General features: G+C 39.1%; 1 protein-coding gene across 3 annotated transcripts in view; it reads right to left on the bottom strand.

The window, feature by feature from the left end:
• The window catches only part of ARHGAP15 (Rho GTPase activating protein 15), a 456,603-nt gene that overhangs the window by 423,211 nt on the left and 16,025 nt on the right, over positions 1-17,367 (bottom strand). For all 3 annotated transcript variants that reach the window (XM_065561627.1, XM_005305087.4, XM_065561626.1), the window contains exon 2: positions 3,229-3,408. In XM_065561627.1, coding sequence (XP_065417699.1) covers positions 3,229-3,393 — 165 coding nt within the window. In that variant the 5' untranslated portion in view covers positions 3,394-3,408. The remainder of the gene's footprint in view (positions 1-3,228; positions 3,409-17,367) is intronic.

Here is a 17,367-nt window from a genome sequence, read left to right as displayed (position 1 = left end):
GCTTCAAGATTTGTGCTCTTTAAATTCTACATTAATATCAATTCCAACCTCTGTAGAATACTCGAGCATTTCCATTGTAAATATCGCAAACTAAAAGACATGAGCATCTAAGCTTTCGCATCAGCTAGCTTCTCTATTACACATTCAACATCTTTACTACTACAAAATGCACAGTTCATATGGCCTTACTGATGTACACTGCATATCCTCCATTGTCACACTATAGAAAATAATATGTTCATCTTCAAAAGGAGAGCTCAAGGTGTGCACACAACCCAGCACTGAATACTGTAGAATGCCACAAATCACTTAGACAAAATTATGTAGTCTCTTCTGTGTTTTATTTTTTTCCAAACATATTTTAGTAATATTTTTCTAACTGTTCAAAATGCACCAAATCCTGAATTGCCTCAACTTACACAAAACTCCAGCTGAAGTGAATGGGTTTTTGCATGAGTTAGGCAAGGAAGATTTGGCCCAGGATCAATAGAAAGAGAAATGTATTTATTAACAGATCAGAGATCAGTAGATATTCCTAATGCATTTCCATAATTGAAGTAACAGAGTAACATGGAGCTTCATATGAGTTCACTCATATTGCTAATGTTTAAAAAAAAACTAACATTTGAAAACAAAGAAATACATTTTATGTGAAACCAATACAAAATGTTTCCAAACATTTGATAAGCCCAACCAATGACATACACCCCCCCACACACACACCAAGTATCTTAACAGAGAATCAGATTCTCAACTGATATAAAACAGCATAAGTCCTTTTTTGCCCTGCAACACAGTGTAATAAGATTCAATTGATATGTTGGTATATGTATCTTTAAGCTCTGATCTATACTCCTTTGGATGAAAAACTGAAGGTTGTTTACTTAAGTGCCCAGAAACTACAAAACAAGAATACATTACTCAAAACAACCATAATAAAGAACTCTTCACTTTTTCAAGGCACTTCATAGACAAAGGTTATATCTTCTCCCTTTCATGTCCTCCCCCAAAAGCCTTTACTAATCAGGCATGGAGGATCTGATATGTCAACATGAAAGTGATACAGATATTTTGGTAATTTTTTTACATTAAAATAACACTACACTTTAAAAATATATTTCAATAATTCTTGTTTAAGAATTGTGGTTTTAGTTTGGCTTTAGCAAACGACTTTAACAGGCTTATATGAGTAAATATGCCAAAATACTTTTCACTATGTCAATATCTAGTCAGAAAATTCTGCGTGGCAAAAAGAGAAACAGAAAGGAAATCAGTAGCATGAAAAGCTTTCAATCTATGATATTGGAGCCAAGTTTGCTTGGTAAAATGACATATACTGAGCAAAATACCACTTCTTATAATTAGCTACTAAACAAATGTAACACAAAGCAACTTTTCAGCTCCCTACTAATGAACATACATTCTACCTGCTATGGTTATGGGAATGCAGCAGTGAATATTTAGGTCTAATTTAACTTTTTAGAACCCTTGCTCTGTAACAGTCCAGCATACTACCCCCAAAACTAAAGTTATGTAACAAGGTAATATCAACAATGAGAAACTGCATGATAAAATCCTGCCCAAAAGTGAAAAATGCTAATTTTGTCTCATTTAGCAGCTGGATACAGAAATGCTCATTAGTTTTAAGAGGGTTAATCCTTTTAACTTTTGCATATTGATATGCCAATTATGCCTAATTGTACAAGAGGCATCAGTCAAGGTAATAGTGCATAAACACATGAAAGTTATTAAGTACATCCCAACATGTAATAAAGTAGGTGTTAATTGGTAGCTGAGTTCTGCAGGCTATTGAGGTGGATAATTCATTGAGAGATGGATCACTTGTAATTTCTCTACATAATTCCTTTTGCAGTCTCATGCTGTGATGTTTTCATGCTTGTCAAAAACAACTGCAGCCTAGTGCCGTTTGTTAAACACAGCCAATAAAATATGTTAGGCATCATTAAATATACTTAACTTTTAAACTTTTTCAAAGGTACAGTTCTTACTGATAATGCATTATAGTATTTCCAATAAATTACTGTAAACACTGTTTCAAGTTCATAACTGAGGAACATTTCACTTAGGATAAAAACAAAGCAATATGTGCAATGTGTCTGAGGCAAATGATACTTTTAAATTGGAAAGTAAACATACAGAAATGAATCTCTCATCAGTTGCCATGATCTAAAGCAATGTTTTCAGTACATGATTGCTTCCCTGAGCTAAATTCATGTAAATAAATAAATAAAAAGAATGATTAAAATCATATACTTTTCAAACTACCTTGATGAAAGTGTTGTGGGTTAATTTTGCCTTTGAACTCGGGGTGAATAATGCAGGAAAAATACAATTTCTATAGCAAGCTTATTCCATTTAATAACTCGGTTAGTATAATGGATTCCTATGAAATATTCAGCTCTCTAACAGAACAGCAAATGAATGGCTGTGAAGACTGACTGAGTCTTGGGGGTCTGTCCCCAGCTAACCTAACTCGTTCGCATTCACTGAGAACAAAATGGATCTGGAGTCCAAAAAAGTAGCTAACATTGCATAAATAATTTTGTAACATCATATGGCCTCAGCTGCAAGTTGCCACCATTACAGAAGAAAATTAACCAGGGGAGACTCATACCAATCAGTCTGTTTAGTAGCTCAGAATGAGTACAGGGGCAGGGACATAATTGGCAATAAAGTTCATCACTAACTATTTTATTTTAAATCATTTTAATGGATAAAAATGACTCAACTCTGTTCACAGTTAACATATTAAGGTAAGTTCAGTATCAGAGTTCTGCAAAACAGTGATTCCTACAGCAAGTCTATTTTAGGTGTGTGGGTTGCAAAGTTTCCCTTTATTCAAAGAGTTTTAATGTCTGTTTTACTCCTTTTGTCTGATTTTAGCCTCTGGCTTTTAGAAGTGATAAAAAAATGTTAGGAAACGTAAGCACTATACACCTGCACAGCTTCATTTTTTATTACACTGAAGCATGAGAGTGGAGATCCTGATTAGTCATTAAAGGTGCTAGCACCAAATCCATGATATATCTTTGGATTAAACAGTTTTACTTTAATAACTGGTGATGCTATTTGAAAAAAGTGACATTTCTTACTGCCTGTATGGGTTCCTACTTGCAAGGGTTTCTAGAAGAATTAACAACAAGCCTGAAGATAATAATTTGGTTTTACAAAAATCAGACCAGGAAACACTTGTGGAATTTTACTTACAGGTTCTTTGACCTTCACAGTCTCAGAAAGGATCATTGATTTACTTTGGCTATGCCTGTCATGGTGGCTGTTGGCATTTTTGATCCTCATTTGAACAGCCCCTATATTTTGGTGGGTGGGATTCAGTTTTTCAGAGGAGGTATCGGAAGCTGGAAGTCCTTGCATGGTTACTGTGTTGTCCTGAAAAACACAGAACAGTAAAGTTATTCTAGATACATCTGCTCTTTACTTAAAAACATATCAGTGCATATTGTATTTCACTGCAGTCAGTAGCAGACACAGGCTGAACCAGTTCAGGAAATCATGGTGATCTTTGAACACCCAAGTAACCAGCAGTTGATTACTGTACTAATCACTCATACATCCAAACTGACTTGGAAGAGTTAATGCAGTGTTTTTGTAGCCATGTCAGTCCCAGGATATTAGAGAGACAAGGCAAGTGAGGTAATATATTTTATTGGACCAACTTCAAGAAGTTCATCCAATAAAAGATATTACCTCACCCATCTTGTCTCTTGGAAGAGTTAAGTTTATGTAAAAGATTATCCTTATCTCAAATGCCATTCTCCTCTATGGTGTAATCTCTCTGTAACCTTCTATCACATCCAACCAGCAGCCATCAAACTTTGTCTTTGGCCCTGTTCACACTATACATTTTTAGACCATATGAAGGAAAGTGACATGGTTTGAAAGTAATTAACCTGACTGACTTCTACACTACAGTATTTTAAAATCCAGATTACAGGCACATTATAAAACCATGCTGAAGCCCTGTTAGCATGGTCTTCTCAAGCACAGATCTGTTGAACCTTTCTTAGCTTCAATCATTTCATCTATAGCCTGAGCACATCAGATCCCATACACTATGGAGGGTCAGGCCTGGTTAGTACTTTGGTGGGAAACCTATATGGAATGCACAAGTCCTGCAGGAAGTAGTACTAATGATGTGGTAGAAATAACTTACATGTGCACCTCTATGATGCTAAGGGGCACTGTGACTATGGAGGGGCCATCTTTTGAATGAAATACAAAGCCATGGTTCTGGCTTCTTGTTATGTAAAGTAAAAAATCAAGACTGGATGTTCTTCTAAAAGCTATGCTCTAGAAATATTCTAGGGAAGCTCTATGGTTACGCAGGAGGACATACTAGGTTATGCAGGAGGACATATTAGGTGATCAGAATGGTCCCTTCTGGCCTTGCAGTTATGAAAAAATTCCCATGGATCATCCAATAGAATGGGTACTAAACTTAGTGTCCTGGTCACAATGGAATTCTAGTCATTATATTTTGTCTAAATTCCTCATACATTTTCCATTGGTTAGATACCTTGCATTTCCTGTGCTAAACTTTAGCATACTGTGTCCCATTAAACACTTGCTGTATTTCCACCCACAAGTCGTATATTTCAAAATTGGGTGAAGTGATATGTTATACTGGGGAGCAGAAGGAGGGGGTAGTAGCAATCCACATATTTAGTTGCTTAATACTTTTCATTGACACCTCTTTTTTGTTGTTAATAGCTCCACCACCACCACCACTGTTTGCAGTAGTTCTTTGAAATCTGACAGATTACTTTGGGGCCAGAGACATGTAAAGTCATTGAGATTTGGCTGAAAGTCACCAATTCCTGTGTGTGTTTTCAGGGAACAAAGCTTTTTCTGACAGCACCCCCAAAAACCCTGACGCTTCTGTTGATCTTTGACCCATAACTTGAGGTCAGACGATCAGGTAAATAATCATTTATATCTTGCTAAATTAGTGCAAATGAAACTAAAACTATAATACAGGTAGGAATAAGCAAAGGAAAAAGATAATTTTAAAATGGGCTTTGCAGTAAGCCTAAAACCTAGTATTTACCTTGAGGCCTAGTGGTAATAATAGTGAGCATAAGGACACATTAGGCCTAATAAAAGTTGGCATTAGTCGTGGTCAGAAGATTTAGCAATATACGTCTTGTGGTAAACTGTCTAACTCTTTATTTGGCCAGAGTTCCTTAACTGCAGTGCATGGGGAACCTGCTATTAGTAACAAGTGCATTTTGCACCCAAACTAATCATAAGGCTACACATAAGGTCTGCACATATGCCCTGCCCACAAGCCTCACTAAAGAATTCCACAGAGAGCTGAACCTTCTATAAGACACAGAGAAAACAGATGATCTGGAGGATGCAGAACACAGAGGAGGGGTTACAACAGCTCACAGAACAGTGGGGGGCACAGCAACATGGGCGAAAGCATAGGTATGGGGAAAACAGATACAGAACCCCCAGAGAGAGACAGAGCATGGGAGGAACAAGGGGACACAAAGTTGGGAGAAGGGGTTAACACACAGTATGCAGATATTACAGAACACAGAGCACTTGAAGGTGACAGAAGAACAGTTTGTTAAGTGTCCTTCTTAAGGGGCTTGTCCACAGAGTCTAACAGCCCTCTCCTCATGACAGCTAGTCTGTTAGTTCAAGTGGTAAAAGTTTATTTCAGTGGTGAAGATCCAGGCTTCAAATACAGATCTTGATGCATCATGGGAGGTTGGTATATAGTAGAATTTGTTTTTTTTCTTTAAAAAAATATAGGAAGTTACATACAAAAACTATGTCGAAAAAATATTATTCAGATTGCAAAGTCAAGCATTCAAAAGCTATGAAATGCCAGATTGGAGGTCGCCTGTGCAACCTTAATTCAGCCCCCTTCTGCATATTCATTAAGATACAAGCTTTAATTATATGGTCATGTTATTTTTTCGAGAGGACCCCTACCTCATTCAGTGCAAGTGATGCTCAGTGAATTAAACAGGGTGGTGAAGGAAATGAGGCTGTTGTCTGTAGGACCCCTACAGAGGTTGGTAATGGGTTTAGAGAGTGAAGGAGAGGATTGCAGGAAGAGTTCGGGTTGTCTTGTAATTAAGGCAGTTGAATGTTACTTTGTATAAATAATTAAATATTCAACAGAGTAGGGACTAGAACCTGACTCTCCCCCATCCCAGGAGAGTGCACTAACCACTGAGATAGAGAATCATTCTTGTTTGCTCTTTGACCCCATGAATATTTTATACAAAGTGGAACAGCTTTAACAGGCGAAGCTGAGAGTCACAGTGCCCCCCAGTACCACAACCCTGGAGCCAAGTAGCTAGTGCACTCATCTAGGACTCACGAGACCTGAGTTCAACTCCTGCTCCTCTCAGGTACAATGGGGTTTTGAACCATGTCCTCCCATATTCTGGGCAAGTTCTCTTGCTATGGGGGGCACCTCTTATTTATTTAGAGAAAAGGAATGGTCTGATGTATGCACCTAACTCCAGCAAAGGTTTCACACCTATGAATCCCAAGTGGACACTGGTACTTGACTTCTGTGGTTCCCATTCCTAGCACCTAACTGTCCCCATACATTGTATAGGACCCTGAACACCCGATTTGGGGCTTTGGATTCCACAAGGCGACAGGATGCCTAAAGTTAGCCTTTGCAACACTAAGCCTTAGTTTCCTTTGTGGATCTAGTTTCTGGTGCCTGAATGACTAAGTAATTGTCTGACCTTGGACAAGTCACTGGCTTTCCGTCTACATGCATCCATCTGCAAAATGGGAATACCCATCCTCACTCACCTACATCACAGGTGTTGGGAGGACTAATCAGATAATGTGTTATTTGAACACAAACTGCTATAAAAATGCTACGTACTATGAGAAAAATCAGGTCAGGTACATAAGATTGGAGCACAAACACTTGAGATGCACAAAGTTAATAAAGATTTTGGTCTTGGTCTCCTTGTGCCTCAGTTCCCCCTTGTAAAATTGAAATAATAATACTCTGCTGTCTCAGAGAGATGTTATTCAGTAATGTTTGTGAGGGACTGAGATACAGTAATCAGCGCCACAGAAAAGAGGTCAGATAATACTTTTTAAAAAAGGTACCATTACAGCATAGTGAGAACTTGCCGAATCGCAAGGAAACCAAGTATTCTACTGCAGTTGCTACTTTAAAGGGCTGCAGTCAGGAAGCCTTTTGCAATGCATAACAATAATTTTATTATGCTTGTAAATTTTCAAACAATACTACATATTTTTGTATGCCAGAAGTTTACTCACTTTATATTACCTACATGCACAGTATAAAGGCATATGCCCCTTTTATACATGAATTCTGTAGCAGTTCTCTTCTTTGGAACCAGGAAAGAGAAGATTGCAAAGGCCAATGTGGGAAACTCACACCTTTGTTTGGATGCATCCAGACTTAGCAAGAGTTACTGGTAATGCCTAAGATCAAGTTGAGGCCTCATTTTCTAAGGCTGGCAAGATATTTTGTCCAAACCCAGGTGGGGCATTTTATGCTAATGATTTAATTAACTAATTTGCATATTTACCAATAAATATCACATTTGAAGAGACTGCATGGATTTAGTGCTGGTGAAAGGCGTTAAATTGAGTTTGAATTTGCCTTACAGAATTCCCTAGAGCAATGGGAACAGGCATAGAGAGGCAAGACCTTATTGCCCAAACCTCTCTGGAGAGAGCTAAGGACTTGCGGGGAGCCAGAAGCAGCATGGAGGGAGTTAGGGGCAGCTACAGGAGTGTTGTGGGGGGCATTGTTGGACAGGAAAGAAACTGGAGGATGGAGGAGGTTGCTACGGGTTGCATCACCCAGTCCTTCTATTAATCCTGTCACTCTCCATACCCCGTTTTCATATCTCTTGCTCCTCCCTTAGCGCCTGCTCCTTTTTAGTTCCTTCCAGTAGCTTCTTTCCCTCCCTCACTCCCAACACTACTGTTGTCTACCCCACCAGCCCCTGGTTTTCTTTACCCACAGTCCCTCATCTTCCCTGCTTGGGTGCTGACCTCCATCACAGCCACCTCTCTGCAGTTCCATCCACACATCTGGGAATGGCAACAGGAGCAGACAGCCCCCAAAGAAGAGGGCAGAGAGGATGCCTGGCTGCTCATTCAGCAGGCTCAGGGTCCTATACAATGTATGGGGATGTTAGGTGCTAAGAATGGGAACCACAAAAGCCAGGTACCCGTCTGCACTTGGGATTCATAGATGTGAAACCTCTGCTGGAATTAGGTGCATACATCAGACCAACCCTTTTCTCACAATAAATAAATAAATAAAAATGAGGTGCCTCTCCTCATCACAAGAGCACTTTCCCAGGATGTGGGAGAACCAGGTTCAAAACACAGCAGCCCAAACCCCAGGGCATTCCCAGAGCCCTGCTGAATACCTGAAGGGGCTGCAGCAATGGGCAAGGGAAACTTTCTGTACCTTCACATGACAAAGGCATGACACTTGGCAGAGGCTGCATTTTCCCAACCCTAACTTCGGAACATGCACTCGGGAACTGCAGGAGGTAAGAATCTGTCTTTGGAACTCTGGGTGGAAAACGAACACAGGTAATTTCATGTCCAAAGCTGTTCACATTTAAAAGCATCAGAGAGGCATGTTGCTGAGCTCATCCAGAAACAGAGGGTTCTCACAGCCACACCAGGCAAAGCAATTATAGAAGGACCCTCTGGAACACAGAAGCTGTACTGAAAAATCAACGTTTTGTCCTCAATCCTGCCTGCTGTCCCACAAAGTCAGACCAAAGGGCCCCACTATTCAACCAAACACAATACACTTTTAACCAAACAAAAAATTATCCAAAAATGTTGTTTCCGTTGAATCAAAGTGTCTCACACAAAGCCTTTTGATTTCTTGGAAATTCCCTGTTTGATGACAATTCAAAATGATGCATTTGGCATAATTTCTCATTTACTTGTGGTTGGAAAACTCCCACTTTCATTCTTTTACTCTCCAGCAATGGGGAAAAAGGATGGAGAGAAGTGAGAGAAAGGGGGTTTTCTCCCACTGAAATAAAACAAAAAAAATAATTCTCTTTAATTAATTTAATTTTAATTTTAAATATTTAATTTTTTCATGAAAGTTATTTTTTTGCCCAGCTCTACCCATTACCATCATTAAATTTTGGTTTAACTGTGATTATGTCTCAGAAAGAATGCCACTGGGGCTCTACTCATGCACCAGGGTCTACCTGGGTTAATCCATTTATGCATTTTTCTACAGAGCAGTACACAATACCACAATGTTTTCTTAGTTATATGGTGCTGTGCAGGTACTTTTAATTTGTAGGAGTTTTCATACATTATTTATAACTACTTGCATTGATTCCATAAAGTCAGGCCACAGCCTTACCACAAAGCAGAAAGATGATTCTGAGGGGATGATAGCATACTTTCTAAACTTTGGTTTGCATGCATTTTATTTGATCATATGAGAACACAATATACAGTGCAGACATAATTCATCACTATCTCATAGCAAGAATATGCAGCGAGTTGTGGTATTGTAAGTCATTTCTCCCACTGGAAAATGAATTGTGGCTGTGGTAACTCAAGGAACATTGCCATTTGTGTTTATTTTTCATGACAAGATGACAATTATCTTGCACTCTAATTGTAGGGTCAGTTACCAAAATAACCTTTTAATTTTAGTTTCCTTCCAACGTACTTTTCTCTTCTTTCCTCCTTGTGATTTTTGCACCTCTATTAAGTCTAATTTCCCCAGACTACTTCCGTAAATAGAAAGGATAATGAATAGCGGCCATGAAAATGCCAAATATAAGAAAATTGAAACATTGCAAGGGGGGGAAAAATGGACCTTGTCACAGTTTTCACAGGTTAAGATCTTCATCTGCTACTCTGTCTCCTGGGTTAATGGGATATTGTATATCAACAGTTAATATTACCTTGACCAAGTATTACAGAACTAAAAAGGTCAAACACTCCTTTCATTATCCCACATTCACCATTAAAACAACCAAAACAAAAGCCAAGGCCTGTGATTGAGATAAAAAACAAACTATAAAAGTTGAAGGTGCTATCTATACAGGAAATGAGAATTACAAAATCCTGCCTGCCCTAGTCAACTGCACAGGAAAAGTAAAACAAAAAACACATACCTCAATGGCTCAGAGTTATCTATTCTAGAAAAAGGAGAAGGACGTTGATTCATAGACCTGTTCTGACATTTTTGCTGGTTATTTTCAGTTTTGTGCTCTCAGTGTCTTCCATGCTGTATAAGATTACCGTTAATATTATTTGTATTAAAGTAGGACTCAAAGCATGCTGGGTGCTGAGCAAACACATAGGATGACACACTCTGCTCCTTGGAGCTTACAATGAGTGGATAAGATAGACAAACCAAATACAAATTAAATGACTGAAGGGATAGGAGGCACACATCCAGTTACTTTTTCACTGTCCGGAGTACCTCTCACCTGCCCTCCCCTCCTTCTTTTACTTTGGCTAGACTCCCCTATCAGCCTGTTCTATCATGACTACCCAAACATGACCTTCTTCCGCAGCAGAGATTGAAGCTCAGCTAGAGAGCTTAAGAGATGGACAGAAACAGCAAGTCATAGGGAGGCCATATTAATGGCATCTGACTAATGGTGTTTGAAGGCTTGCTGGGGAACAGGGCTCATATGGCCTCTCCTGTTCCCTGTAGTCACTTGCCCCATCCCCTCTAAACCAAGAAGTGGAGCACAACTCTGGTAGATATTTTCCCTCCTGGAAGGTGACAGCTCACGTTGCAACATGTTATGAGAGAGCAGATGGCATTGGTGGCCCAATTACAGAGACGACATGTAACTGTTGATAGTGAGAGAGCACATATTTTGAACCCCCTGGCCGCAAAAGAAACAAAAATCAAAATATAAACCCTGACAGAAAACTTGGGGGGGAGCACATGATCCTAAATTCCCTCCCCCCCCCATGCATTACCTCTGCCCAATTACCCCATAACAGCAATTATTTCTATCTTGAAGTCACTGTGGAAATACATGGATACACTCTCACAAATATTTAGAGCAAGACAAATATATTTGAACCACACCAATTGCAGAGGCAATGTAAAAATATTATGGCCCCAATTCTCAGCTGTCTTGGGGACGTTGTGTGCCATGCTGGCAGCCAAAACTGTCCTTACACCAATATATCTTATAAAACACAACTTTGGGTATTTTGGTCAGAAAATGCCAATTTGTTTAAACCAAAGCTTTTCACAGAAACATATCTGTTTTGTTTCTCAAGTCCAAGTTGGAATTTCTGACCAAAACCAGAGAAAGAGAGCTAGGGTGACCAGATGCCCCCAAAATCGGGACTGTATTTTATAGGGACAGTCCCGATTTTGGGGGCTTTTTCTTATATAGGCACCTATTACCCTCCACCCCATCCTGACTTTTTACACTTGCTATCTGGTCACCCTAAAGAGAGCACATACGGTATCCCCCAGAACAGCCAGTAGCCCATGGGTCATAGCACTCATCTGGGATGTAGGAAACCAGGTCTTTGCTTTGTTTGATTCAGAACAGGGCCTTAACCCCATCCCAGGTGAGTGTCCTAACATCAGGAGTGTGACTTTTAAAAAACAAAATTCTGAAAGGTATGATTTTTGTTACAATGAGGAGGGGAAATAAGTTTTAAAACCTCTGACTTTTTTCAAAATGGAATTCTTGTTTTCCTAGTGCAGAGGGAAAGGAATGCCATTGTGGCCTGGGATCATTTGCAGCCAGTTTAATTTAGAGGAGCATTTAAGCCCTCCCCTGAGTCACGCTGAGCACATGTCAGCCACCACAGATCAGGAACTATGATCAAGAACTACTCCACACAGTGCTTCTGGGTGAGATTCTCATCCTCGCTCTAACCCCTGTATGACAAAGAAAAGGTCCAGCGTGGTGTAAAGGCCCCCTATCCACCCAAGGGAGGCTTAGTGGAAGACAGCCATAACTCTCTCTTCTGGGGACTCCCGCACAAGCTCAGGGGTAAGGAGAGGCTGTGGGTGGGAGAAGCAAATGTTGCTATGTTGCAAGAGACTGAAGAGACTCTGGGCAGCGTTGCAATCCATAGGCAGCTTGCCATAACTTAGGCTTTGTCTACACTATCCAGCTTTTACTGACACAGTTGTGCCGCTACTGCTGTGCCGCTAAAAGGCGCACAGTGTAGCTACCATTTGTCGGCAGGAGAGTGCTTCTGCCGACAAAGCGCTGTTCACATTGGCGCTTTTTGTCAGTAAAACTTTTGTCGTTCGGGGTGTGTTTTTTTAACACCCCGAATGACAAAAGTTTTGCTAACAAAGTGCCTTCACTCCAGATAGATGTACGGTAAAATTACCTAAGTGATTAAGAGCCTAAGTTCCAATCACTTTCAATAGAACGTAGGTTCATAAGTCGCTTAGGTCCTTTTGAAAATTTTATCTGTAGTATCGGCTGGCTCCTCCTGGGATACACCAAGTTATGGATTATCATATCTTCTTTGCCAAGCAGTTTTCTTCCAATATTGTGAGCAAAGAAAATCCGCATCAATCCTCCTCATAAGACTGTCTTCTTTACTGGTCACTTGAAGGACTCTGTCTTCTTCCATTCTTCTAACCCTAACCCTTTTAAAGTTAGGTTGACCAACAGGCAATAACACATTCCACCAAATACAAAGCCCAGGTCAAACCAAAGAAAAACAACCTGCATAAAAACCCTTTAAAATTAAAACCAAAAAGTAGTAAAATCAGAAAACAGCAGCCACTCTAGCACCTTGTTTATGCAAATCAGCAGTCAAGTTTGTTTTTTATAGACTGCTACAGGTGGAGACAAATTCATTAAAGTGTTCAGAAACTAGTCTTATATCTCTTACAAAGACACAGATAAATATAGTTCTTGCCCTAAGGAGCTTACTATCTAAGAAATGATAATGAGCTGACAGGATGCACTGGGAAAACTAGAGAAAGTAATAATCTAAAGTTTGTCTTGTTTTTCCCTTTTTTATTATAAACTCACAATTTGTTCCAACAATTAATAACCCCCACTGTTAAAATATATGCCTTCTTTCTCATTTTAATTGGTCTTTCTTCAGCTTCCAACAATTGGATCTCTATGTCTTTTTATGTCAGATTAAAGAGCCATCTATCACCCATCTTTTTTTCCATATAGGTATTTGTAGATCATGATCAAGTGACCTCTTGACTTTCTCTTGGATAAACTATATAGATTGAGCTTCTTTAGTCTCTCATTATCTTTTCCAGACCTTGAAACATCATTGTAGTTCTTTTCTGACCTCTTTCTAATTTGCCAACATCCTTTTTGAAGTTTTGACACCACAACTGGACAGAATATTCCAGTAATGGTCTCCCTGTTGGTATATACAGATGTAATATTACCTCCTGACTCCTCTTGATATTCTCCCGTTTATACATGAATCACATTTGCCCTTTTTGTTACAGTATCACACTAGGAATTCATATTCAACGGGTAGCCCTTTTCTGTGCCAGTGCATTCTAGAATACTGTCTCCCATCTCGTCAGTGTGACTGACATTTAGCCATATTAGAATGTAACTATATTAAAACATATGTTGTTCAAATGAGCCCAGCCTGCCAAGCAATACAGCTGGATCTGTATAATTGATCTGTTCCCATAGTTATTTACTACTCCATCAATGTGAATCATCTGCAACTTTTAAAAGCAATACTTTTATATTTTCTTCCAGATTACTGTTAAAGATATTGAACAGCATTGGGCCAAGAACAAATCCGTGCAGAATATGGTAGGGACCATGTTTTAGAATATATTTACACAGTTCCTAGCACAATGAGGCCCCAATCCTGACTGGTGACCCATAGTCACTACTGTAATACAAATAATAAAATGTTTTCATACCACACTCTCCTTAAGCAGCCTTAAGATCCCAAACTACCAAATCCTGTATTCTGTGAGGTTCTGAACTTATCTAGTATATAGGAAGGCTATTTTCAACTTCTTTCATTCTCTCTCTCTCTTGCAGTTTTTAAACATTATATATTTTTTCAGGATAAAGACTAGTTAGACCAAGGCAAGTAAATATACAAATTTTCAATCATGATAAGCAAGTACAGGAAAAATCCTTAATGGTTCACACTTGGATAAAAGCATTGTAGTTCTTATGGGATTCTGTTGCCATTTAACAGTTTCCTTATAATCTGTTCAAAATACATTATGACTACAGAAGTCAAGTACTCTTTTCTTGATTCTGATCTCACCACTGAATCCACCTAAGTCAATGGAGGTACAATAGCAGACAACTGGGGTTAAGTTAGATCAGACTTAAGCACTGACTCACCACATTTCTTGAGAGAAAAAACAAACCATCCATTCCTCCACAAGGCTACGAAGACAAAGATGGCAATGTCATATGTGCATATATCTATCATAGTCAAACTATCTGCCTGTTACAGTATTTTGAGTAAGATTTTGGTCTGCTTCTTTTCTACTTCCAACGCTACCATCTACAATTCTATGTATATGTACTAAAGTTTAAGAGAAGCACAATATTTCATCCTACATACTTGAGACTTGCAGCACCAATCTGGAATATAGCTTACATTCACGCCTTTTCTATGGTTCCACAGAGTAGGTGCCAACATACTCTATATTTTAACATGTACACAACAATATAATTTGCAAACTGTTATTCTTCAATTCAGTGATTTCCTGTGTGGTAACAATAGTATTAAAAATATGTTAGGTGTGGTCTGTTGCCCGGAATAGTTTGGTTGTAGCTTGTTATTCACATATTTGTTTTAGTGGTTCATTTACAGTATCTTAAGAGGCCAAAAAATTAAGACAAAAGAACAATAAACCAAATGACTGCTTTGTTGCTGTCCTTTGCTTTACATTTAGACAAAGATAGGTAGGTGGCATGTGCCCACCTTTTTTATTCTTGTTACGTGTTTTGATAAAAATATGAAAATTCAGTAAACGAGCTGTGTATTTACAAAAGCTGTAGTTCAGTTTGTCTCCAGATTAGGTGAAAGGAGATGTGAAGGAAGAGAAATAGAGGGGGTATACTGTGGACAGGGTGAGAGATGTGAACAATAGTCCTATAATAGGATGTTGGTGATAGCTGCCCTTGCTAGGTGTAAATAGAGGACTAAGGCCCAGATCTTGTCCTGCATTAGGGCAGCTTTGTGCTTCTCTGGAATCTTGCCTGTATTATGACTTCAGTCCCAGCTACAAAACTCTAAAGCCTGCCTCCCAGCCATATATACGTGCATAGGCCCTTAAAAGAAGTAGAATCAGGGGAGCAAGCCACAGAGTGTATTTCTACACTGCAGTTGGAAACATGCTTACCAGCCCAACTACACAGAGTCATGCTAGATCTGTTCCAGCTAGCATGCTAAAAATAGCAATGTGGACATTACGGCAAGGGCAGCAGCTTGGACTAATCTCTCAAGTCTAAGCCAACATGACCCTTGGATTCAAGCTCACATGGCTAGCTCGAGCTGCCACCCATGCCACAGTGTCCACACTGCTATTGTTAACATGCTACCTGGAGCAGACAGAGCGCAACTCTGTGTACCCTGGCTGGAAGGCCTGCTCCCAGCTACAATGTAGACATACTCAGACAGAGACTCATTAGGAAGGGTCTATGCTGTGCCTTCCACAGAGCTGTGCTCTATGATGCTTCTTCCACAATAGCATGGGAAATGTTTGAGGGACCAAGCCAACAGTGGTTGACTCAGTGATGAGCAAATAGTCCAATAATTAAGCAGATCTAATGTTCAACCCCACAAACATACTTTTATTGACTTCAGGCTCTTTTCTGTCATTCTGTGATCTGGCAAGTGAAGATTCCATTTCCCTCCCCACCGATCCCTGTGGGACTGCATAACACTTGCTTAGTGGGGAGAGGATTAGTATATAGCACAAAGGGAACATTATAGAGTATGGGATCAGAGAGAATTTTAATGTCTATAAGTGACTACTGCATAAATCAGTGCACACATGTCACTTGGTTCTGAGTTGCATCATATGAGGGTTATTTTAAAGCATCAGGCGTTCTACAGTTTTTCTAATGTCCAAAAACATGTTATGTGACAAAATCATTGAGGCTTTACTTTTTTCCCCGTTTATTGAAAATGGCCTATGAGATGTGTGGTCTTAATATTTCAGTTCTTTAAACAGAACACAAAGCACAAAGTGCACTATATGGGTTACATTACTTTTGTGGCTTACCTAGGTTACAAAAACATAAGAAGCAATAGAAAGAATCCACGTGAATCTGAACTATTGCAAAAAAAGAACCCCCCCCATGCAAACTGCTACTTACAGTCCTTCCTGTTTGCAACATATTTAATGTCTTACCTTAATATAATTGACTCATAACCAAGGTGATTTCCATTATTAGGTTGCGTAAACTACATAAGGTATACTCCAGATATGTTGAATATTGACTCTCTTTCAGTGCCAAAAAACAGCTGGAAAAATATCAGCTGATGTTCAACAAACTAGAAATTGTTTGTCCATTATGCTGATGACAGTAACAATTGCTGTCAGCAGCAGAGCTAGGATCACATTGATCCAATTAGTTTAATGCTAGACCAGACAGAGCTAGAGAAAAGCTGATCGATGTGTTCCTATCACTGCTCAACTTGGGCAATAGCGTTTGAGCTACTACAGGCCAACTATATTCCCAGCTATGTGTAGCCAAGGGAAAGAAAAACCCTCTATCAATACAAAAATAAAATTACGAAATTCTAACCAGCGTATATAAGACTGACTAGATCTAAATACAAAAGTTTCACTCTAACTCATGCATATAATGCTTATTAATGTTGTTCCAGAATACTGCAAAATGAGAATTTTTCATTTTGTATAAGAAACGTTTTAACTAGGAAAAATCCTGAATTTTCACCAGTTTTTAGACCCATATTGAACTGTGCCTTTTTTGAGATTCTAAATTGTTCAAAAAAGTGTTGTTTCCTTCATGCTATCAGACCAGAGCCAATGAAATACCATGAGAAAGGTTGTTTTTGCAACATTTTCAGTGGCAACAAGAAGCAGAAGTGCTAGAAATCTCACAGAAAACCGGTTTGAAATATTTCCAGCCCCATTTTGCAAAACTTATCTGGGCAAGATTCAGATAAGCACCCAAACTATAGATACTTACATGAACCAGGCACCTGATGATGAGAATTTTGGCACAATTCTACATCTAGCACCAAAGCACTTCAAATGAGTGAAGCAGTCAGAATTATGCAACAGACTGAGCCTTCCGTTAAAGAATTTGAAAAAACCTGAAAAATGTATTCCATTGACTCAAGAAGACCATCCTGTGTCATACA

The sequence above is a fragment of the Chrysemys picta genome, chromosome 11 (genome assembly GCF_011386835.1).
Source record: "Chrysemys picta bellii isolate R12L10 chromosome 11, ASM1138683v2, whole genome shotgun sequence".
Taxonomy (NCBI): Eukaryota; Metazoa; Chordata; order Testudines; family Emydidae; genus Chrysemys; species Chrysemys picta.
The sequence above is the reverse complement of the archived record's forward strand: the minus strand, read 5'-3'. Positions and strand labels throughout refer to the sequence as shown.